Consider the following 23,973-nt stretch of genomic DNA (forward strand, 5'->3'; position numbering starts at 1 on the left):
TCTTGATTTGTAAGATTATTTTATTAATATAATAAAGTGTGTGATTCATGAATGGGATTTAGCAAAGAGACACATCAATTGGAAAATGGCAATGCAGTGTGATTTTAGAAGTGCGACACTAAACTACATCCACTATGCAGTTTAATGTTTTGTTTGCTATATAGTGCAGTTTCGATTACTAATCATGTCAGGTCTTCTCAATCATGTTTCTCATCATATTCTGTTTTAACAGAATGTATATGTATTAGGAGAGTAAGTATAAGACAGTATTTTTGTTAACAATCTGTCTTTTTTTATGGTAAAATATTTTGAAAACATTTATGTAAGTGTTAACAACATAATTCATAAAGTGTGTCACCCAGGTACAGCCCATATTAATTTCTTATATAGATATATATCGTATATCATAGTATATGTAGATATTCCACAGCTTTCACTCCTACGTACCAATTCATGTTCATCAACTGTTTTGTCATTCAGCATTTATTTAATTATTTTACATAAATACTAAACTCCCACTGGATCTATGCAGGTTAAAACAGGCAGACCTGAGCATACTGCAGCCATATAATATTACTGTATATTACGTTGTACATAATGACTGTTTTAATGCTTATATAAGCCACTGAGCTCATTTTCAATCTTCAAGAATTTCTACTGTGACAAGTTGAAAAGAAAAAAAAGAGCATGAGGAGAGCATGGCACATCTCTTTTTAAAAAAGTAATAATTTACACTATATTTTTGATTTCAAGTTGAAATTAATCTTCACATATGTATTTATCATTAATATAATTATAATCAGCAGAGCCTTAAACCTAAACAATCATGGCAGCTTTACTTGACCTGTTTGGTTTCTAGCTTTTTATCTCTGGTCTCAGTTTATGGCATCAGTGATACTGTGAGCTTAGTAATCACAGTGTGTGGTATGAGTGAGAGAAGAAATTGGGTTATGATGGGCTGTTTGTTGTCTTTGGACAAATACTGACTTTATTAGAAAATTCTTGCTGATCTGATATGTGATGTTAACTAATGACTAAGTACAAGACACAGACCTGTGTTACCTGTGTTTATACATTTATCTGTGTTTTATTAATAAAATATTATTTTATTTGAATAAATATATACCTGTAAATTTCAAGTAATTCTCGTGTTGAAAATCTTCCTGTATATTGAAAACTTTGGTGAGGAGAGTCACAAGTTTGCTTTAGACATTCTACTGAACTAGTAATTACACAATGAGTTGATATTTTTCATGCAAACACCGAAACATAACAGGCAAACATTTAAAATAATCATTTTATTACATTCTCTATAACACAGCACTCACAGCTGTAGTTCTGGATTTCATGAATTTGGATATGTTCCTGCATTTTGTTTTCTTTTTTTCTTTTGCTAGTGATTAGTCACTAGAATAATGACACATGTTGAGGTGAGAGTCTTTGCTCTTATGCTCCAAATGAGTCATTTAAAAAAATCTGTATCTTCCACACTGCACAAGACACAGAAGTTTGCACATTATGTAAAAATGAAATGACAATTCTCTAACACACAAAACATTATCGTCAGTTGATCCCAAAAGTTAAAGAAGTCCCACTGATGCACTTTGTTTTCAGATGCAGTAAACAATGAATTTATACAAAACACTACAAAACCCTCAAGCTTTCATCTCCAGCAAAAAAGGAAAGAAACTTAAAAAAAAGACAGATTTACTGTGTGTTGTTGAAATATATGACCTGTACAACGTGACCAGTAAGAAACCCAAAACTGTTTCGGTCCACTTGTAGAAAACATCATTGACAGAGTACCTTTGTATAGTCAGATTTCATTGTCGGAGGAGCCGTTCAGAAGATCATTTTTGCAAGTTCAAACATCACCTACAGGGAAAGACAAAGCAACACGTTATATGGTTTTATTTAAAAAGCTTATAAGCATTTTTAGTGTAGCAGTGTAAGATTGCTTGTAAGATGAAGGTGTAAGTTAAACACAGGTCACTTTTGGTTAAACACAGGTTTCTCTTACCTCTATAGTAATGAGGATGACTATCATCCACTCCAACCTCAAGCTGTGCTTCTCACTCAGATGGCTCCTCATCAGGTCTGTCAGCTGTGTGCAATGTTCCAGCTTCTCGTTCACAACCTGAAAACACAGAAAATGTTTTGAGCTAAGATCAGAAATAAAGCAGGTGCCTTTTACCACAAGTGTCAGAGTGGGACTGTATATCACAGCTATGGTATCAAATAAGTTTTTAGCTGAGGTTTAATTACATTGACCCTGCGGTTGATGCTGAGGAACTGGCAGGTCTTATCATACAGTTTTTCCAGATTTTCTCGGTCCCAGTAGAAATCAGGTGTGAGAAGCAGGTCGGACCTCAAGTTTATACAGTGTCTGTTAGAGGAAGATGCAAATACAAAGGCTTTCAGCAGAAATGTTGAAAATCCTACTTTATTAAAGAGACTCATGTTAATGTCATCCCAGAAATTGAAAGTAAAACAGCGTGTGGGTGAATATGAATCTCAACATATTTATGTTACTGCCTGGAGGGCACGAGCTGACTTGACAAAAAAAACATCCATCCAAGCTGATTGTCTTTAGGTTTTAGCTTGAACCCAAACACAGAAAGGTTACAGTCCCCTCTGAATGAACTGCTCTTTAGACACAACTGAATTTACCTTAATGTGAAAAGCTCTCCTATTTTCTGCATAACCTCTGCAGAGGACAACTTAACTCTTTTGCCAGACTTCAGCGTCTGAGGGGAAAAAAACAAAACAAAATTAGAGCATTAGCAATAAGCGGATTACTGATGTTTTAGAATAATCTTCCTTACACACAACAACCCACTCATAACAGATAATCAATTATTTGTAATTTCTTGCTGCTGACTGTTAAGTGTCCTGTGTACCTCTGGAATTGATTGAATTGACTCTACAAAGTCGTCTAAAGACACCTCCCATATCGCCAGCTTTACTGGAAAAGAGACCAAGAGGTTAGACTCAGACAACAGGCTGAGTATTGTGTTACCACAAAACAATACAAACCTTTATTGTTAACAGTTGAAACAAAGGTTCTCACCTGACAAACATAGTGCATTTGAAAATGCAAATTTCTCCAGAACAGCTTCTTGTTGATCCATCTCATCACTCAGAATAAAGTTGCCTCGCTCAAGCTTTGTATTTCCTCTGAGGAAGAAAAGATTTGTATTACTACAAGTACAGGATGTGTGGATGTATAAATAAACAAGACAGAGGGGGGAGCAGAACATACTCTCCAATAGTGTAGTTAATCTCCTCATTTTCCCAGTGGACTAATGCTACTTCATAAGGCTGGATCTCATGATGCTCTACTATCCTCATCACCCTTTTCAACTGGAAAGACAGAGGAAAAATTTCATTGTCAAATAAGTATGATGAAGTAGAGAATGAAACAAGAATTACGAAACATTACACTTTATAGATGAGTTTTGTTTACCGTTTTCTCCTCAACATTCCAGAAAACCACTGAGCCTTCCCTGAAATTTCAGATTGGGAAAGTGAGTCTGAGATCTCAGTGCAATCAAACAAGAACGTTTCCAAAGCAAAAAAACTTTCTAAACTTTGAAAAGTTATGATTTACATTATGAAATACATGATCTGAGAAAACTTAAGATTAATAAGTAATTTAAGCCAATTTTTAATACTTTTACTTTTTCCAGTACTTGACAGTTTTTGATGCTGGGTGGTCGAGACATGTTTCTGTCATACCCAGCCCTACCACATTAAAAGCACTGCATTTAACAATTTTAAATAATCTAGCATTCAAGACAAAGCCTAACACAAAACACTTTGAAAACAGACTACTTTATCCCTACCTGAAGAAGAACATGAGAGCACTGTCATCTGGTTTTGCAGCCTTGTCTGTGCTTATCACCAGCACATTTGCGGCATCTGAAATCAAAGTATGATTGTCATGAAATGTGTTTGTTGTCTCAAGCAGCATATATCACAATTATGTCCTTGCAAAGTTGTGATCTCTGTGTAATTCTGAGTCATACCTCTTGGTAAATCTATCTCATGGAAGCCGTGGCTTATCAAGTCGTGGCAAAGTGTTGGCAAATGATACTGATCTGCTGTTGCAAAGGCAATACATTGCATCATATCCTACAGAGGAAACACAGGGTTGGATTAATCACTGAAGCATGGATCAGTACTTAAAAAGATCAGTCATTTTTCCGATGCCTGGCTGAATCACCTTGTCCTCAGTCAGAGAAGGCTGATTGGCTCTAGAAGGTTGTTTTGTTCTCGGTCCTTTGGGAGCTCTTTTTCCAGGCACCGTCACTGGTTTTAAACTTGATTTCAACATTGACTTCACAAGGTCTGAAGAATAAAATCGATTCTGTCCACTTCTACACTTGCTCAGTATTTCAGGCTCAATAAACAAAGTGCTGTTAAAACTTCTGAATCCACCTAAAGCTGGAAGAACATGTCTTATACGCGTCTGCTGCTGGTGAAGACCGTTTAAATAACAGGTCTTTGAAAAGATCCTTGGACCAGACAAGTCCAAGTGAGTCCTGGGTTTGGATTCATACTTCTGGAGTTGGATAGACTGGGAGAGGCTGGCCGAGGCACAGATGCAGACTGGTTTCGTCTCTAGAGGCCGCTGAGCTCCCAGTCTGGACCACAATGTTCGGAGAAGCATCTTCTCATATAGACAGTTGAACAGGTGAGCTACAACACAGGGATCAGACGTTAGTGTACCCTCAGGACAGGCTTCATGATATGGCTAACAGCTAACATTTAAATTTCTGTAATTGCCTAATGGATCAGTTATAACGCATTAATAACAAAAACTGTGGGTTTGTCAGGTTGTGTAAAATACTCCTTGTGTAAAATACGTTGCTCGTCTTTCTAACTAGCTATTAGAAGGCTGTTTGGCTACTTATAGTTTGGAAAACGGTTGCAAGACATCGGGAACAAAATCCATTTATGAACTGCTTAAGCTGCCAAACGGTACAGTGGAGGTCTCCCTAATGAATTAACAAGTTAGCTAGACAGATCCCTTTATAAATGGTGCCGTATCACAAAGTGGTACCATGACAGATTATGCTTTAACACTGCAAAGGTTATCTAAGTCTGTACACCATCCTGGATCTATTACCAAATAGATATACATTTACAATCTTTCATCTGAAACAGCTTAAATGTAAAAAAAAAAGAAAAAAAGGAACCAAAACAAGCAAGACTGACCTTGACTTTACTAGCTAATCAATATCCTAACTAGTAGACTGGTTACGATTGACCCATAAAAAATTCACTGCGGGAATAACACGCACACAAAAAACAAGTACGGTAGAATACCCGACGCTAGCTTTAAGTGTCAGGCTTGTTATACACAATATGTGGTACAAACCATCAGAAGTGGTAAACATGCTAGTGCAAATCAGCGTGTGTGCAACTGTTAGCCGTTAGTTAGCTTACCAGCAAATTAAAAAAGAAGCGGTTCAGAACATAACGATGTCAGAACGGTTGAACATGACACAAAACGGCGATTACTCCTAGCGGTATTTCAAAATACAAGTGCAAACTTTTCATTTGTTACATGCCATGTCAACCTGTGTCACAGAACAAGGAGGCGTGTTTGGTGTTTGTTGTTTGTTAATAAAGTTTCTTGCCGCTCATTTCCTGTTTGACGTGACGTAACGTCGACGGAAACTATGCCCCGAATTCAGACTGGCAGGTAAGTTTTTTATTTATTCATTTAAATTAAAATGATTCTATTGTGATTTTTATGGAACTAGGACACTGACCAGCTGCCTGTTTGCGTTTGGTTGAGAACTCGGAAATGAGTAAGATTTTTTTATTTTTTTTTTTAACAGTTTAAGAGGCAAAACGTTTAGGAATCACTGCAGCTTGCAGTGGTTCCTATACCATACAGTCTACATCAGGGGTGTCAAACCTGTCCACAAAGGGCCGGTGTGGCTGCAGGTTTTTGTTCCAACCAAGCAGCAGCACACCAGACTTGACTCATTTAATTAACTGATCTCAGTCTTCAGACAGTTGATTGGTCAAACTGTGTGCTCTTCATTGGTTGGAACAAAAACCTGCAGCCACACCGGCCCTTTGTGGACAGGTTTGACACCCCTGGTCTACATGCAACTATAATAAACAGTAAAACATGAAGGGAAGAACAATTTCAGTCAAATGCAAGGTGAAAGTTAAACCTCGGGCCGTGGTGACTTGTACGAAAGGCTACCTGCAAGTCTAAAATTAGGGGGAACAAATTGTGTAGTCGTCCTTCACATGCATGTTCATCTTCTTGCTTTTGTTCCTTGATGTTATTTCAAATATTAATTTGGGTTGTTAAATACTTAATAAGCTGCAAATTACATTTGATTTTAATCAAAAGATTATTTTTTTTTTTAAATTACTGAACAAGTCTTTAGATGTGAGAAGTTCTCAGTTACAGCACCTCCCCTGGTGGAGCCTGTGTTTGCTGTTGCCAGGAGACTTCTTACAACAGTAACACAAGAATCAGCTGTATATTCACTTCGGTACGTCTAATTATGGAAGTTATGGAAAACTCTGAGGAGGTATGTTTTACAAAATAAATTAATTTCACTCCTCTGTATAGTAGACATTAATTAGAACTAAATTGCATCTTGTGTTGGCAACTTCTTAATCAGACTTTGCTTTTTTGGCATTCTAATAATGTAATTTCTCCTTGCTATAGAACTTATGACTCTTTAATGCCATTCTTTTCTGATTTAATTATTAGGTGGACCAGTCTAATGAGAAGGAAAGGCTGAAGATGAGAATTGCAGTTTTGGAGGAGAGTGTTAAGTCCTCCGAAGTGGAGTGTAAAGCCAGCAGAGAGACGGTGCTGAGGCTGGTGGCAGAGCTGGACCGAGAAAGGAAGAAGGCTGCCAGCAGTGCAGCAGCACTGGATTCACTCAAAGTGGTACTTACAGACCTTTTATATCCCCCTCACTTTAATTTACAGTACAGCTAGTTTACAGTACACCCATCAGAAAATTCTAATTCTAATTGTTTTAGTGTATAATTGAGTATATAAATGTAATGTATAGATACAAATGAAATTACCTCCAGGACATGCTCTTTTGAGTAGTGTTTTTGTGTCTTTCAGGAGTTAGATGACATGGTGGTGGGAAGACGGAGTGTTGAGATGGATAAAGAAACCCTAATGGAGAGGCTTGAGGCCAGCAAGAGAGTGATAGAGGCGGCTAGGCGAGAGTCAAACTGTTTAGAGAAACAGGTGGAGGAGCTTGAAAGAAAGCTACAGTCAAGCCAAGGAGAGACGCAGGCAGCTGAAGACAAATTGCAGATGTTCCTGAAAAAGGTGGCAGGCCTGCTGCAGGTCATGTCTGATAATGTCATCCTGCCCACAGAGAAAGATATTTTGCAGAAACTGGACAAGGTAAGAAATACCACTGGACTCCATACATATGTTTGCTTTAAATCTTGCATCGCCTCTCAAAGATGCGCTCCTACCCTAAAATAAACTTTGGCAATCTTGGTACATTTTTTACATTACATTATTTTACTTTTTTTTTTGGAGACAGTCTTTGTGATTGTGACTGTTCTGCAGACCGTGTCAGAGATGGAGTCCAAGTTGGGCGATGTCTCAGAGGAGCTGAGGGAGCAGACAGAGCTCCAGAATAGCGCGCTACAGAGGGCGCAGCTTGCAGAGCAGCAAGTCCAGGACCTGAGGGAGAGACTGCAAGGCCTGGAGACTGAGCTGCTGACAGCAGACATGCATCGTGATGAGCTGCGACACAGCAGACAGCATGTGAGTAAAGTCATAGTAGCAGGGGAAAAGAAATTAGCAGTACAGTAAATGTGTAATACAAGCACTGAAATTAGGGGATTATTCATTAAAGGTTTTAGTCCATATATCATGATTACTCACTGTTTGTTTTTACAGTATGAGAAATTCCTGGAGCAGCTGTCAGAGACCATGATGGTTGACAGCATTGCTCTGGATCTAGGCTTCGACATGAGGCTAAAACTCATCCTGTCACGTGCAGAACAACTTGTCAAACAAGAAGGAAAAGCTTTGGTGGAGAGCAAAAGTCTGACTTATAGTTTACAGCGAAAGGTAGCCAACACACATGCTGCAACTAAAACTAGATGTTTAATTGTATTTATATATTTTAGAACATTACAGATGGCTTCAAACTACCAACCATGAGCTTCTACAAGTGTACAAACTGGTATTTGATCATGAAGAGGCCATCATTTTTTCCCTGTAGAGATGAAATGTTCACCTTCTCTAAATACATAAATAGAAAACAGCCATTGTTTTGCATGGACTATGATGCACCTGCAATCAAAAACTTCCTTTACCCAACAGTTAAAATCACAGAAGGACCAACTAGAGAGCAAAGGACTCCACATCCAGCTCCTGAGGAAGAAGGTGTCAGAGCTGGAGGAGGAGAAGAGGTGCCGCTCAGCGCTGGCTGTGGAACGAGATGACGCTCATCTCGAGGCCAGGAAGCTGCAGAAGAAACTAGAGCGTCTCCAAAGCGAGCTGAAGGCCACCAAGCTGTCCAACACTGAGCTCAAGGCCCAGCTCTCCCACACTAATGAGCTCAAGGTAGAGGGGATAAGGGTTCGGACACAAAGCCAATCCAGAGGCATTTTCACCTCATAATATTTGGTGTATTTGTATTGATTTTTGGGTAAAGATAGGTGGGAAGTGTGGATAATATTTAGTATTTGCACACAAATTATGTAAAGCAAGTTGGTTTTGAAATCAACCATATATATTTTGATATATATAGTATTTGAGAGTATTTGAGAGCAACAAGCCAACATCATCTCCTTCATAAAGTCACTGAATAACAGCTGTTTCACTAAACACCTCTGTCTGGCATGCCAAGTTGAAAGTCATGGAACAGAGTCAGACCATGCAGGAGCAGAAAAAGAGGCTGGATCAGCTGGTGGAGGGGAAGGCCAAGGTGGAGAAGAAGCTGAGCTCAGAACGACAGAGCCAAGAGAAGAAGATCAGAGAGGACCAGCAACAACTCAGCACCCTCAGACAGAGCCTGGCTCAGCTGTCTGAGAGGGAGAGAGAAGTAAGGGACTGATGAGTATGAACAGTTTCCATCTGCAGTGTTGTGTTTGGGGGACAAATACCTTTATTCTTCATTACAAGTGTTAAAGCAAAATGGCTTTTCCCCCTTTAACAACTCAGCAAATTCTTTATCATTAAATATAAATAAAACATTTAAGTATTATAAATCTTATGCTTCAATAATAATAAAGAACATTTAAGGTTTTTTTTTTTTTTTTTCCAGTTGATTTAGATTACTACCCCTCTGCAAATTTACCTTTCACTTCCTTTTACTGTGGTTACAGTGTCATCCAGTGCTACTGGGTTCAAACTGTGGGAATACTCTTATTAATTATCAGATAGTGATCAGATTACAGATTATGCCTTTTAATTCAAACTCATATATTCTTTATTTCTCTCCATTGTTTAGTTGGTGGATTTTCGGATGGTTGTTTCTCAGATGCTCGGTTTAGATGCCACAGGCCTGGCACTCCCAAATTACGAAATCATCAAATTACTGGAGACCATTCTTCACGCTCATCATCACCACCATCACCTTCATCACCATGTGAATATGCCCTGGCATTGTCCTACTCACCAGAGGCCTCAACTCCCCCAAATCCAGGATCTTCGGGACAGCTCCTCCTTGGATGTTTCTACCTCCAGGTCTGCTTGTCCAGTGGATGCAGGTCCCCTTAAACAAACCTAGATTTATACATTATACTTGTGCCAAACCACACTTAAAATGTAAAGGGTATTATTGTTTTAAAATAAACCTTACACAGTATGAAATGATCTCTCAAAAACCACATTTTCCTATTTGTGTTTTCAGGAAAAGCTCAGTATGAATATGATTTACCACAGATTCACTGAAAAAAAAAATTGAAATGTAAAATCATAAAATAGTCAAATAAAAAGACAAATATCAAAATTAGGATTTGGCATTCATTGTTTTTGATGGTCGCATACATACATACATTTCTCATATTCATTTTTTTTTACCATTATATACACGTTATATAATCCTGGACTGTTTTACATTTGATACTTGAACTGACAGTCATACAAAATATACAGTAGTTCTATATGTCATAGTTCTCAATCTTAAAGTCATATTTCATATTTTTAAAAAATAAAACAGTAAAATGTATAAAGACCATGGATGAATGACGTTAACAGTTAAACTCTTGAATTGTGTCTGACTTTGATATTAAAACACATCTTGGCTTCAATGAATTTTACATGAATCAGTGTAATTCAAGTTAAAAATGGACTGTTTCACCACAGACACAATGAGGGATGTAGGTAACTAAAAGCAAAGATCAGAACTGCATGCCAAAAGTAAAAAAATAATTGCAATGTAAGATATATTAAATGTTCTTTTTTTTCTGTCATTTTTGTTCTTTTTTTTTTAAACAAACTTTTGAGTTACAAGCAAATTCACAGGCTATATTTCAGCATTTAACTTTGGTGCTATCCACTGACAGTTTTCTTGAGAGAAACACATCTTGTACGAACAGTTCATTCATCCATCAGTGTCCACTGTGGGCATAAACTGTTTCTTCACCAAAGATGCTTCTTAATAAACACAGCATTACACAGAGTATCATAGTGAGATGCTTGATCCTATGTGCTACACACAAAGATATTAACTGTAGATGGCAGCTGTTTTTCTGCAGTACAAATGGATGACCAAGTTTTTGCTCCCAACATGATCGACTGTTTAAAAGATGTCGACGTGATTCCCATTGAGGTCATACTGATGCAACAATACTGAAATGGAAAGCCCTAACAGCCAGCCTACACGGGAGGTGGTCCATTCGTGTAGCTGAGCATCGGGTAGAGGGAATGAGCAAAGTTGTTGGACTGGGCGCAGTAGTCCTCCTCAGACATTGGCAGCAGGAAGGCAAGGACCACTAACAGGAGCAGGAAGAGCTGGAAAGGCAACGCGACCCAGAGGATGCGCCGCAGAAATGATGACCTACGACCCGCTGATGTCTCCGACTCAGAAGGGAAGGAAACGGATCCAGCGTCGCTGCGAGGCCTACTCACGCACACACGCATTCACAACGCAGCACAGACTTGGGTTTAGCTAATCACATCGATCAACAGGAGCATGTAAAATCTTGCTGTCTGCTTTCTCATCTGAACCTTTTTTCAGAACTGTGTAATCACATTACCACATCCAACCTTAAATGGGCCTGATTCTTTTTCTTAACCCGTGTGCTAACAAAAATAACATATTAAATTAGTCTGATTCGATAAACTTCACTTGAACTACATCCTACTCTAATATACGTCTCTCCATGCACTTCATTGTTCTGGTTTTTTCAATCCAAATAAGATCTCAGTCCAGCGACAGAGGAACTGCATGGCAGTGCTTTAAGGTAAGCACCATGCTGTGTTGAGAGACATGGCCAACATGGTTCAAAGCAGTGTTGGAACAATGTTTGACACTGTGATCTACATGCTGACTGAGACTGGGTGGATGAACACAACTACAAAGACAGTCACAAAACAGTTTTCAAGGCATACACACAATTCTGCACTAAACAGATACATTTAATCTGTGAGCTGGCATTCGTTTGCAAAGGGTGTTAAAAGACAAAAGGCATGCTGCAAGTATCAGCCGATATTCAGATATTTTTTTCAAAGTTTGTGTCCTGTTGAAAATGCAAAGCATGCCGAGGCAAGAAGAGCATAGCCATTAGAAACAACTTCCTTGACGAGGTAGTTTAGCTAAGCTTTTTAAAGGAATAGTTGGGGAAATCGGGTAATTCATTTGCTTGCTAAGAGAAGATCAATACCACTCTGATCATCTATGTGTTAAATGTGAAGCTAGAGCTAGGAGGTGGTTAGCCTAGCTTAGCATAAAGACTCCGGGCTAAATGTTTCTCCCTGCTTCCAACTCTTGAGCAAGAAAACAAATAAGTGTGTCTCCCAAAATTGCAAACTGTTTATTCAGTAGTATAATTCATTGTCACCACCACCCTCAGAAAGCCTAAAAGGTTAGAAGATGTGATCAGTTAAAGGGAATTATTGTAAAGTTTACTTACATAGCTACTGTCAAAAACATTTTAATTATGAGGCGGGGGAGGTTTGCAATACTCTCTGAACATATCTAATAAAAGTGATGTGGGACTCCAGTAATGGATGGACATGAGTGATTATTCTTTGTGGTTACTAAAAGTGCCCCTTTACTGCTTTACAAAATGGAGATCTGTGAGGCAAGACTCACGGATGACAGGCTGAGGAGAGGGGGAGATGGTGGATAGTCAGTGAGATAGCAGCAGCAACAGCAGCAGAAGAAGAAGAAATGTCACACACGAGAGAGAGAGAAAGAGAACCTGCAGCTTTTGCATTGTTCATTGCAGACATTTACTGGCTCGGCAATCTGAGAGAAAAGGGAGGGGTGTGTGCTCAGTAGCGAGGGAGAGTTAGACGTAGAAAAATTATTTGTGTTATAGATAAGAAATGCCCTCTGGTTAGCGATGTTAAGCAGCCGAGGACACTGGCGGAGAAGAGGCCTTGCACCGTTCCTTGTGAAACTCTTATCAAGGATGTGTGGGCTGCCACTCACCTCATCATCAAGCCTACACAGAGTGTCTAGACTTACAGAAGATTATGGAATTCACTATCATGAGCTGCTAATCCGGCATGTGCATTAAAAGCTGAAATTGGGATTTTTAACTCTCTGAAACTCAGCTTTTTTTTTTTTTTTTTTTTTAAGACTTGGGGAGGATCAGAAATCATGAATCAGCCTCCAAGTGCATCATGGGCTGATGAGTTCCATTATCTTCTGGGTGTGCTAGAAACCAACAGAAAGGTACCTGTGGTGTGGACTGCTCACAGAGGGTCCAGGCTGTGACAGACTACATTTGCCCCGTTGCTGTTTGCAATGAACAGGGGGGAGGGGGGTAAAAGAAAGAAAGTATGTTTCAGTCCAGGCAAATCAAGACAAAGCTACTGATGAAAAGAAATCCCAAAATGAAAGAAGGGCAGCAACAAAATCATATGTGAAGGTGACAGATTTTGTAACCCGTGATAATAAGGAATCTGGCTTTTCAAAGTGCGCAACTACTTTGAAGTGCTTTGGCTTGTGAGTGCAACAAAGTGATTGCAAATAGGAAGCTACAAATTATGCAATGTGATGCACAAATCTCTTTGGTAACAGCAATATTTAGTAACATACACATAGTATAAGCAGTGACATGCTTATTTGGACTGATGTTCAGACAAATAACTCAGTACTGATGTAAAAATATTGCTTTCTTATTCTTGAGGCTTATGATACAAAAACAAACATGACATCGCGCTTACTACATCATAAAATCACATCATCTATGCTTCTTTTGTAGTTTTAGCAGTTTCCTTAAAGCCAGTATTCCTGAGAATAACACTACAAGGATAAAAACAAAACTAGAGTGAGAGGAGATAAGAGGAAAGTCTATTGGAGGGAGAGATTTGTAAGACAGAATATTTTAAGTTTGGAAATACTGGAAGAGAAGAAGTGGAGAAGAAGGTTGGAACAGAAAAACTCCATCAAGAAAAGGAAGGAAGAAAAAAAAATTAGAAAGAAAGGATTCCCCAATTCTCTAGCAGGATTTGCTCTGGGAATAGACAACATGCAAGAGTAAAAGTTCAGAATTCAGAGGGTGTGAGTGTAAAGCAGGTTGAAGAGGTGTGGAAAAGTGTGAGGAGAGATCTTGGGATGAAAGGGGTGAATCTGACCTTCAATGGGGCATTTGGGGCACAAGTTACTATATGCACTGTCTCAGAGGGGTTACCAAACACCTGGCTTCTCATAGAGCGGCATATACATGTAGGTGTAAACGTTACCGATCGTCGCCGACTTGGCGTGCTCCTTCCAGACACAGGGCTAAGGGAACCAGATGTGTCCAGCTCGTCAGCAGACGACCAAGAGGACAGATCCTGTCAAAGGAAACGTTTAGAAAACGACAGAGAAAGCAAGTGAGACAGTGAGAAATAACATAATTCGATATTAGGCAGTGGTAGGCAAATAAAGGCCAATGCAAAGAGCAAAACAGAGGATGAAGGAAGTAAAAAGTGCAGATAAACGCAACAAACCAAGTAAATCAAAACAAACATTTTCCAATCGTATGTAAGCTTAAAATATACAGTAAATATAATGAGATACTGTAAAATCTCACTTGGTCATTTTTAGTCAACAATCGTATTTCATTTTTATGTACAACACAATGTTCCTTAACTAAAACCACAGCCACAACATTTCAAGTCTCAGGGTCATACAAGTTACACTGCACTGGTATACAGCAGGTGAGGATCTACCTGTTGGCTGCTTGTGATGTCCAGAATCTTGGCCAGCTCTCTGAGGTCTCTGGTTACTTCTTTTAGCAGCAGTTTGAGACGGTTCCCAATAACGTGAACCTTCTCCTTAGCTTCCAGGCAGTCGCTGCCCTGAGCGTTGACCAGCAACTGGAGGGACATATCTTGTAGCGAGGCGACTTTAAGCTGAGAGTCCAGCAGCTCCTGGCGGATTTGCTGTGGGGATTATGAATTTATAACATAAATTCAGAATAAATATTCACAGTCACCTTGTATTTAAAATAGTTATCAGTGTACTTTGATCCAATGTGTTTAATCAGGATGTATAAGTTTTTGCCTGGACTCAGTGTTAATGACCAAACTTATGACCTTAAGGTCATTCAACTTTACAGATGACCCCTCTTCAAAGTCAAAATGACAGGATCAGTGTTTATAACTTAGATTAAACCAACTGAACTAAACATACCAATGTAATCAATAAGGTAATCATTCTGTACCGTAAGTGTTTTATGATGATCATGGAGAGTGTCACTGTCCTGGATGGGGTCAATGGGAACGACCTCATTCCTCCTGCGGTCAATGTTTTCCAACCAGAGCAGCAGACCGTGGCTCATCTCATGGAAGTCCTAATGATCAGATGCACATCAGGAATGCAGAGATTCAACTATTGTATATGTATGAGGAATTTCATAATTGCATTCAATTACAGACTGAGCAATTTGTCCAGACAAGACAAATGAACTTGCTCATCAAGGCTCCCGTCTAAAGACAATGACTGACACTTACTTGACATTGCATGAGGGCTTCCTGTAATGAAGACCTCCACTCCTCCAGTGAGCTGCCCAGTTTGTCCCAGTGGTTGTTCATGTCTTTCAGTTTGGCCTGTAGCTCCCGGGACTCCTCCGTGTCTGACTGGACAAACTCAGCACTGCACAGGTTGATGGAAAGCACAATGGCCTTGCGCTTGTCGTATGCCTTCTGCAGCTCCTGTAGACAAACATTTGCATTTTATAATGAATGAATCTGAAAACTCCTGAGCATCGCACAAAGGATGTAACAAAGAGGGAAAATGGCCTAATTTTGTGTGAAGCGGACTGAATGGATCAAGTTTGTCAAACCTTTCTTTAATTTGGAGTCAGTGAGGTAGTCAATGGAGGAGAAGGTGAAAAATAACAAATATAGAATTAGGAGGTGGTAAAAGATTTCATTACCAGAGACAATATTACCTTGAGCTTTTTGATGCGCTGTTCAATCGTCTGGATGTCCGTGCTGAGGTCGAGCCTCCGCTGCTGCTCTAGCTCATCCTCTGTCTCTCCCAGCCAAGTCCAAATATTATTCAGGTCAGAGTTCAGCTGCTGCCACTGCTGCTGGTTCTGCTTTGTGCGCATCTCTTTGCTGAGGTCCTGAGCCTGCAGGAGCTCCCAGCGTTCAATCACTCCTGGGGTGCAGAATGAAAGAGAACCGGTGTATAAGACAAGTAATACAAGCAGCAGAAGACTTAAATATGCCTGGCAACATTTACACCTTTCAACCTTTTCCTTTCACATACATCAGTGTACGTTAATGTAGGATATATGCATGCAGGATCGGTTGTGGTGTAGTATTACCTGATGTCTGGGACTCTGAGCTACTGGGATCTGCCAGTCCAGACACTGTGTCTTCCTCCTCCTTCAGCTCAGAGCCCATCCTCTTCACTGTGTCAATACTGCCACGGCACTCACCCAGCAGCCGCATCTACAGAATGGATATTAGGTTACAGGCATTATTTTGTATAGTATAAGCAGAATATATTAAATCTTTATAAGTAAAAGTGATATTGATGGCTGGTGGTGAGCTAACAAAACACAATTAGACACTATTTAAAAGCCGTTTAAAAGTTTGTTTTTTTAGGGATTTTTATCACTATATTGGTTGTTAAACTGCTCATAAATAGCAGAATTAATTGTGATTTTATGTACAGTTCATCTAACTGCAAGAGCGACACATACGTATCCCATGTATGAGGCATCTAGGTCTGCACTTGTGGGTGTGCGGCTGCGGCTACTGTCCGTTTGTTGCAGGTGGAAACGGCTGACGTCCAGAGGGTGAACATGTGAGTCTGCAGAGGCAACCTCCCCTGTTGACACAACATCTAGTTATCTTTTCAGAATAAGATTAGATATTCAATCATGATAGTTACATGAAATATGCTTAACAACCCAAGTAGAGGTGAGTCCCCGTTCAGACAGAGAAACACAAGACGTAGAGAACTAAAAATGAGTTTAGAAAGTAGTAAAAGCAGGAATGCAGACTCGTTTTCCCGACCACTTTTCACTCATGGTTCCTACTGCAAGGGACAGATGCTGCATTTTTTTTTTTTTAAATCTTTTTCCCACCTCATTCTCTGCAAAACAAAAAAAAAACAAAAAAAAGAGGCCTCATAGCCTCATCATGGTGCTTTCCTGGCCTGTTTGCATCGGGAGTCAGTTATTTCAAACAGAACATTTAAAGGCATTTTTCTTAGGCAATGCGCCTCTGTGTGAACGGAGCCTATGAAAAATTTATTTTAAACAAATCTGCAATCCCTTTAGCAAGAAGTTCAGACTTGTTCACTGTGACAATAAGACAGCATGCTTTTCTGAAACACAAAACACACATCAAAAAAAAGTTCAGAAGTTAGCTACACAGCACACTGCAAGTCAAAAAAAAAGTAAGAAAGCCAGTTAGAAAGAAGGGTTAGGCTGAATTCCATTTCAATTCTTTGGAATTACAGATCAAAGCTGAACCACTGAATCGAAGAAATAAAAATGGAATTGACCCTATCCCCCAGTGTTAGAAAGTGCTGCCATTGGTTACAGCGTGTGCCCAGAGTGTGTATAAGAAAGGGAATAAACACAAATCAAAAGTCCAAGGCTAAGCTATAAGTGTGATATCACTCAAAGTGCAACTGTTATTTCTGGCCCCAAACACTTGTGGCATGCTGGGGTCTGCTGTTGCCTACCAGTGGAGGACCTCAGTGTTTTTTCTGTTAGTTTAACATAGGCCTCAGGGCTCTCTGGGATCACTACATCTGGAAGAAACATTATACAGTACACACATTCAGCAGTGGGCATTACACTGTTTGACTCCACGAACTGATCAGTTTTATCATTTACCTGGAATTTTTAACTTTTTTTTTTTTTTTTTTTTTTATTGAAACTTTATTTCTTGGCCTCTTGGAAAGGTTACTGTCACATGTTTGTGTCCAGAGTCATAATCACGTACACTTCAGCTGGACCGGAGTATAATTGCACAGGAGTTGGAACTTTGGTTAAATATCGCTCTTTCTTCTAACTATAACATTCTCTGTTTTTGTATCTCAGTATTTCTTGACAGATTTAACCATGTTACAAACAACAGAAGTTTATTAAAAGTCTGGAAAATCTCCATAAATGAAAACTAACCTGACAAGGCTGAGGCAGGCCGGTGGATGAAGTCTCCCTCCTCACTCTGCTGCTCTCTCAGGGCCCTGCTGGCGCTCTCCAGCCCGCGGCTCAGGTCGTAGTCATGGTCCCACTCCAGAGGGATGGAGTCCACGCTGGCTGGGGTGTCCCTGCCCGAGCGCTCGGTTCGAAGCTGAGCCGCCAGGGAGGCTGAGCGGCCGGAAGAGGGTAGAGGTGACAGGAAGCCGTCCCCGAAACGTTCACTCCACGGCAGGCTGGACAAATCACCAGGCTCGTCCAGCTCCAGCTCACGGTCCGAGAATGACACTTCGGTATCATCATCTGCAAGCTACAAAAAAAAAAAATATATATATATATATATATATATATAAATAAATGAATAAATAAATTCATGACATACACACTATTCTTTTATTCTCCGATCTTACAGGAAGACGAATGAGCTTTTTGTAGTAGCGCTCCACTCGACCAAACACTTCCTGACAGTATCGCTGTAGCTCTTCCAGTTCCTCCTCGATGACAGCAGCATCCAGAGGCTCGCTCTTCTCTATCAGCGCCTCGCCCTGGTGGAAGATGTGCTCGATCTTGGCTGTTGTTAGGGAAATCTCCTGCTGGAACGACTGTGGGACCGGAGGAAGAAGAGACAAGTCATTAATTTAGTTTTTCATGCCAAACACTGAGTTCTTTCACTGTCTCAACTTCAAAATCAGCACAGCACTTTCCCAGATGTTTCTGATTTCAGATTTCCTGATTTCATTTACTAATTTTAATTTTCAGACTTGTGTAACTTGTACAATATTGACCATGCCATGTCAGTCTCACTCCTGTTCACAATGGAAAATATCCTGACCACCACATCATCTATAAGTCCAAGTGAATGTTTCAGCAAATTTGAAGAAATTACCTCAGGGCGTTCTTTTCTCAGACCATGTTAGTCTGAAATATTGTGACAAACTTACCCTGAGTTGTTTGATCTTGGCCTGAATGTCACACTCAGAGAAGTGTTCGATGTTGGTCAGCTGCAGGTCCATCTCTGTCAGCCACACCAAGATGCCGTCTCTGGCTGTCTCAAACTCCTCCCTCTGACTGATAAAGTGCTGCACATTTGAAACAGAGATGCTGCTGTTAGACAGATCTACACTGAACACTGTGCCACGATATATATATATATGTGTGTGTGTATTGTATCAATCAAGCTCAACAAAGCCCCATCAGCGGCTTCATTATTCACTGATTGAACATGCAGATAAACAAGCTGAACACACAGATGCTATCATCTAACCTAAAAGTGAGAAGAAAGTTTAGAAATGAATGTGGAAGAATATACTTAAAAAATTCTAAAAAATTCATCATAGTGTGAAGATGCATGTGGGTATTATTGTACCTTAAGCCTACGGAGGATGGATGCCACCCTCTTCTGCAGGTTGTCCCATCGCTGATTGGCATCATGGGCCATCTCCCTCAGACGACAGGAAGAGTCAGTGCGGTTTTCTCTGGCCAGGCGGCGATATTGCTTGTTGATTAACTCCAGCTGGGTTAGGCTTTCATGGACTTGCCTCTGGAAGGCCTACAGATACACAGGATCTTATTAATATGGTAATAACCAACAGTACCATCCTTCCTGGTCTCAGATTAAGTTGGTTTTTTTTTTTAAGTTTTAAGTGGTTTTTCACAGAATATTTTTGAAATATCGGTACCTCGAATTTCTTAAGTTCCTCTTTGGCTACAGTGTATAGTACACCAGAAGAGTTGGGCAGAGCAGCAGTTTTTTCTGAAGTGGCCAGCCACTCCTCAAATCGTGCAAAATCATCTAAGAATTTCTGCCATAAACGCCACGTCTCCTCAATCCTGACAGAGGTAAACATTTGTGAAAAGTTAGCTCAGTTGGGTAAGTGTAGTATTTACACAGAATAATGAGAACGGCATGGTGTCAATCCATAAATACCCACCATCAACATCATCTACTTACTTGAGTCTCCTCTCCATAGACAAGGCACAGATGCTCCGCCAGCGGCGATCAAGGCTACGAGTTGCCTGCTGGATGGAGTCGCACTCTGCATCGGTGGCGCAGGCGTCGCAGTCGTGCAGAAGCACCTCGCATAGATTCAGTACAGATGCCACCCCTGTACTGTGTTTCTCTATGTCCCGCTGAAGCTCCTGAGAGGCAAGAAAGAGTGACAGAGATTGTCAGTGTTTGTGTGCAATGATAAGAGAATTAAATATTAACATAACATAAAATAAAAACAATGACTTTGGAATTAAAAATCCCTCCACAGATAAACACGGTCAAAAGGCTAATTCCTATCTTAAGCACTGTACAGTAAATTAGGTTACCTGCTGCAGATCGAGCTTCCTCTGAATCTCCTGGAAGTCACAGGAGTCATAGGCGATGGGCTTAGACAGCTCGGTCTCAATGTGGGCCAGCCAGGAGCGCAGGCTGCTCATATTCTTATCCAGCTGCTGCACAGCCACCAGAGTTTCCCTCAGCTTCTTCACTCTGTTAACATCAGTTATGAAATTCTGTCATTACAATCTATTGCAAGACGCTCAAGCAAGAGACGAAAACAGTAAAGTAATATTTTGTATCTAGGACTGCTCAGGCTACTCAGGTATGTGTGTGTCCTTACCTGGCTCCTATGAGATCCAGGAGGTGCTGCCAGCGGTCGCTGACTTTGCCGAGTTTTTGTTCAATCTCAGTAGCTTTGCTCTGGTGACTGGCCCTGGCTAGACGCTCTCCCAGCTGGTGCAGATGTAGCTTGTTGTCCTCAGCCACAGTGATCTCCTCCTGATAGTCCTGAGACACAGAGAGAAGATTCAAAACAAGAATCAAAGCAATGTTAACAGGTTTTCCAGCTCTTTGTTGCAGCATAGTACAGAAATACAATGAATTTCTGTAATAAAATTCAAATTGCATTTCCACAGTTACCAGACAGACGGTGGATTTACTTATTACTTATCACACTGTTTTCTGTTGAATAAAAAAAAGTAGAAATAAGAAAAACATCTCTCAGGTGTTAGATGTGTCTGGGTGGCTTGTTCCCATTCAGGAATATTTCTGTTTACCTTTCGAAGCTTCTCGATCATCTCCTCGATACTGATGTCTCCATTTTGGGAGACCTTGCTCTCCATGTTGGTGAGCCACTCGCAGAGCTCCTTGTACTTCTCGTTGAATACAGTCCACTCATTTAGCTTCTCACTCACCTGCTGCCTGCGCAGGGACAGCTGCAGAGGAACAGCAATGTATAAACACTTAAGTCAATCACTGTGCATAAAAACAAAAGAAAAAAGGTAACTTCATGTCGAAAAGTCTACAAAGGAAGCAGTGTTAGAGATGCCTGCACTCATTTGCATCAAGCAGTGAGTATGTGTCTCTGTGAGTTTCCTGTGTGCGTGCTTTATCTTCTCCACACAGGATGTAACTGTGAAAAAAAACAAACCTTGAAGTTTCAGGTTTTGTGAAACCAAGTTAACTTTGCATGTTAGAGCAACTGACAGACAGCTGATAGCTGTACAGATAGCCCTTTTGAAAATTTATGATGGCATGTTAATTTTTTAGTACTTAGAGTGCATACTGTAATTATTGGCTACAACCTTTTTAAAACTGTGCAAGCCAATATAAGACAAACCGAAGATGAAGCCCCTGCGTTCTAACACTCACATGTCGTCTTGTTATGCAATGAATCGCAAATTTAGTCATTCAGTCCATCATCAGTCTAGTATTTGCATTTATATCTATATGGGGATCAGCTGTATTTGATGGTGGCTAACTAACACCATCCAGAAGTATAACAGATCATTTGATTTATAATTTAGTTGACACTAGTGCCACCATCTGGTATCTCAAGGGACTGCAAAGGCAAGTGTGTAACATAGTGATACAAGTTACAGTCAATTTAATCTTAGCCAGTTCACCAGTAGCTGTAAACAGCACAGGGTGTATTCAGAAAATCATCCATGCAGAGGTGCTCTGTAGCACGTGGTACCTGGTGGCAGATTTCATCCCACTGTCGATAAAGCAGCTCAATTCGCTCCTGCAGGACAGACAGGTCCTCAGCGCTGATGTAACAAGACAGCGACTCCCTGAGCACGGTCAGGTGGGCCAGATCCCCTGTCCAGCCGTCAAATGTATTCTCCAGGTCCTGTTATTGGGAAAAGAGTCAAATTAGTAAATATTCATTTGTAAATTTTGCAGACAGAACCTTTACCAACACACTGTGACCTGAAAAACAAAGTCAACGAAATTTATTTCAGTCATCTCAACAGATGATTCTACACTTTATAGATCAAGGTCCCTAAAGCAGAGTTGATTTTTAGCCAAAACTTTCCTTCTTGTTAAATTTCCACTTAATGAAATTAAAAATGATTTAGGCTGTTACCTTGCAGCGCATCTGCTCAGCTTGCAGATCCTCATGGTGATCAGGAAGAGGCTGGGAGAGCTGCCGTTTGAAGGCTCTGAGTTTTTCCAGTGACCCACCAATACCTCTCTCACACCTCTCCCAGTCCTGTATATGACATAATATGGACGCATGTATGACACAAACAGTGGTTGCAACTGAATCATAACTGCCTGTATTTAACTGAAAATAGCAGCAAACAGCAAATAAGGTTTTTTTTTCCATAAACTACTCTAAAATGGCTTCATTAAAACCAAAAGTAGCTGGTTGAGACTTTTGATGAGAAAAGAGGAAAAAGAAAATATATACACATTTACCTACAATGCAAAATGTTCGTACATGTAAAAACATCTATAGCATCACTTCAACGTCATTTGTCTGGTATACCTTTAATAGGGTGGCAAGCTCTTTCTTCTGTTCATCCAGGCAGATGCTGGCATGTTTCCATCGCTCCTGGATATCAGTAAGCTCTGCCTGCAGGGCCATCTCCGCCCGGCTATCGGCCGACAGGAGCAGTTGTTTGCCGGCCTCCACCGTCAAGATGTAGCTGCCCTGCTGACGCTGCAGCACTTTTTCCTTCAGCTGTATCAGAAAGCACAGTGACTCAGATGAAATAATTTGTTGGGGTATCAGATGGGTAGGAGTTACCACATCAAGAACAATCAGACTGTGTCAATATTTTAGGCCCCCTTTGCACCAAATCTGCGTCAGTCCCTGAATATCTTGTACTTCAGTGCTTTCCAAGAAAATTTATCCTGTACTCATTGTTCAAGATTTTGAGGATCTTTGCCAGGATTCACTATGTAGTACGTCTTTCTCACAAATATCCTCTGTGACTAAAACATTAATCAATACAGGGAATATATGTCAGTTCTGGAGAGATTAATGGGTGGACTCAACACAAAATAGTTCTGTCCTGCACCAGCTTGATATATCTGAGATGTGTACTCTGTAAGCTTTTACATTATGTACCTGGACGGCATCCAGCATAGAGCGGGCTTGTTGCAGAGGCACTGTAGTCCCTGTCTGAAGGGCCTCCGCAGGGTGGGAGACCTCCACCAGCCACTTGCGTAGCTTCTCCACCATTTCTCTGTAGCGCTGCCACTGACGGATCAGTCCATCAATGATGCCACGCCTCTGCTGAGCCCGGCGCACCACGCCCTGCCACTGGTTACTGAGCAGAGCCAGCTTCAGGTTGAACTCATCTCTACATGAGGGGGAGAAATAATAAGATTTTAAAAATATTTTTGAGGTAAACAAAAAGCACCACTTAGAATAAGCACCTTGATAGGCAGAGTGATGACTTTAGAGTGGACTTTACCTGTCATCTACCTGACCCTGCTCTAACATCCGCTGTCCATCACTGATGATAGAGTGGAGGATCTGCTGACGGCTGAACATCTCAGCTTGGAATAACTGGGAAGACAACAAATCAATAATTAATAAATGGGACCTGGTAATTAGCAACGCAGCTGTTTGAGGGTTGTCTTCTTCTTTAAAAGGGACTCTAACCTCATGGGCTTTTTGCTGCTCCATTAAACTCTGGTAGTTCCCGGAAATTTCCACAGCCAGATTCTCTTCCGTTTGGACCAAGAACTCCATCCATGTTTCACACTTCTCCAGGAAGGTCTGCTGCTGCAGCAGGAACGACTGAAGTTTGCTGCAGAGAAACAAACAAGCAAGTGAGCAAAGGAATTCATTTGATGCCTACCCATTCCAACATTTTATTCACATAACACATCAAACTTTTATTCTACATATGTGAAATGAATTCTTTAGTTTTAAATTCTCTATAGTGCCCTGT

General features: G+C 40.4%; 3 protein-coding genes across 5 annotated transcripts in view; 1 reads left to right on the forward strand and 2 right to left on the reverse strand.

Annotated features, from left to right (window-relative positions):
- Positions 1 to 409: 409 nt before the first annotated feature.
- Positions 410 to 5,608, reverse strand: rmnd1 (required for meiotic nuclear division 1 homolog). 3 transcript variants are annotated; one of them, XM_041060797.1, is made up of 12 exons: positions 5,452 to 5,608; positions 4,226 to 4,701; positions 4,029 to 4,134; positions 3,846 to 3,921; positions 3,467 to 3,506; positions 3,263 to 3,363; positions 3,071 to 3,177; positions 2,901 to 2,965; positions 2,671 to 2,747; positions 2,266 to 2,386; positions 2,021 to 2,137; positions 413 to 1,875 (listed from the first exon to the last, which is right to left on the reverse strand). In XM_041060797.1, exons 2-12 carry the CDS (start codon positions 4,670 to 4,672, stop codon positions 1,843 to 1,845), a joined length of 1,290 nt encoding a protein of 429 aa, XP_040916731.1. In that variant the 5' UTR covers positions 4,673 to 4,701; positions 5,452 to 5,608; the 3' UTR covers positions 413 to 1,842. The 3 variants fall into 3 exon arrangements, with proteins under 3 accessions (XP_040916733.1, XP_040916731.1, XP_040916732.1); XM_041060799.1 differs by lacking the exon at positions 5,452 to 5,608 and having other exon boundaries at positions 410 to 1,875; positions 4,563 to 4,694; XM_041060798.1 differs by lacking the exon at positions 413 to 1,875 and having other exon boundaries at positions 2,089 to 2,137; positions 2,312 to 2,386.
- Positions 5,609 to 6,536: 928 nt separating this feature from the next.
- Positions 6,537 to 9,755, forward strand: ccdc170 (coiled-coil domain containing 170). The gene is made up of 8 exons (XM_041061275.1): positions 6,537 to 6,563; positions 6,749 to 6,931; positions 7,118 to 7,408; positions 7,580 to 7,780; positions 7,916 to 8,089; positions 8,345 to 8,587; positions 8,874 to 9,068; positions 9,477 to 9,755. The coding sequence occupies exons 1-8, from the start codon at positions 6,537 to 6,539 to the stop codon at positions 9,753 to 9,755; spliced, it is 1,593 nt and encodes a 530-aa protein (XP_040917209.1).
- A 222-nt stretch (positions 9,756 to 9,977) lies between these two features.
- syne1b (spectrin repeat containing, nuclear envelope 1b) overlaps positions 9,978 to 23,973 on the reverse strand; it is a 76,047-nt gene continuing 62,051 nt past the window's right edge. The window contains exons 120-144 of the mRNA XM_041059965.1: positions 23,682 to 23,829; positions 23,491 to 23,585; positions 23,142 to 23,376; positions 22,557 to 22,751; positions 22,152 to 22,277; positions 21,759 to 21,914; positions 20,839 to 20,997; positions 20,403 to 20,569; positions 20,110 to 20,272; positions 19,745 to 19,932; positions 19,473 to 19,623; positions 19,160 to 19,342; positions 18,735 to 18,872; positions 18,204 to 18,395; positions 17,776 to 18,103; positions 17,334 to 17,402; positions 16,342 to 16,469; positions 15,961 to 16,087; positions 15,580 to 15,791; positions 15,140 to 15,340; positions 14,851 to 14,979; positions 14,357 to 14,569; positions 13,886 to 13,978; positions 12,877 to 12,935; positions 9,978 to 11,090 (exon numbers count right to left, since the gene is read on the reverse strand). Of these exons, the coding sequence (XP_040915899.1) occupies positions 10,847 to 11,090; positions 12,877 to 12,935; positions 13,886 to 13,978; positions 14,357 to 14,569; positions 14,851 to 14,979; positions 15,140 to 15,340; positions 15,580 to 15,791; positions 15,961 to 16,087; positions 16,342 to 16,469; positions 17,334 to 17,402; positions 17,776 to 18,103; positions 18,204 to 18,395; positions 18,735 to 18,872; positions 19,160 to 19,342; positions 19,473 to 19,623; positions 19,745 to 19,932; positions 20,110 to 20,272; positions 20,403 to 20,569; positions 20,839 to 20,997; positions 21,759 to 21,914; positions 22,152 to 22,277; positions 22,557 to 22,751; positions 23,142 to 23,376; positions 23,491 to 23,585; positions 23,682 to 23,829 (4,099 nt within the window). The 3' untranslated portion in view covers positions 9,978 to 10,846. The remainder of the gene's footprint in view (positions 11,091 to 12,876; positions 12,936 to 13,885; positions 13,979 to 14,356; positions 14,570 to 14,850; positions 14,980 to 15,139; positions 15,341 to 15,579; positions 15,792 to 15,960; positions 16,088 to 16,341; positions 16,470 to 17,333; positions 17,403 to 17,775; positions 18,104 to 18,203; positions 18,396 to 18,734; positions 18,873 to 19,159; positions 19,343 to 19,472; positions 19,624 to 19,744; positions 19,933 to 20,109; positions 20,273 to 20,402; positions 20,570 to 20,838; positions 20,998 to 21,758; positions 21,915 to 22,151; positions 22,278 to 22,556; positions 22,752 to 23,141; positions 23,377 to 23,490; positions 23,586 to 23,681; positions 23,830 to 23,973) is intronic.

This window comes from Toxotes jaculatrix, chromosome 17 (assembly GCF_017976425.1).
Source record: "Toxotes jaculatrix isolate fToxJac2 chromosome 17, fToxJac2.pri, whole genome shotgun sequence".
In the NCBI taxonomy this organism is placed as follows: domain Eukaryota; kingdom Metazoa; phylum Chordata; class Actinopteri; family Toxotidae; genus Toxotes; species Toxotes jaculatrix.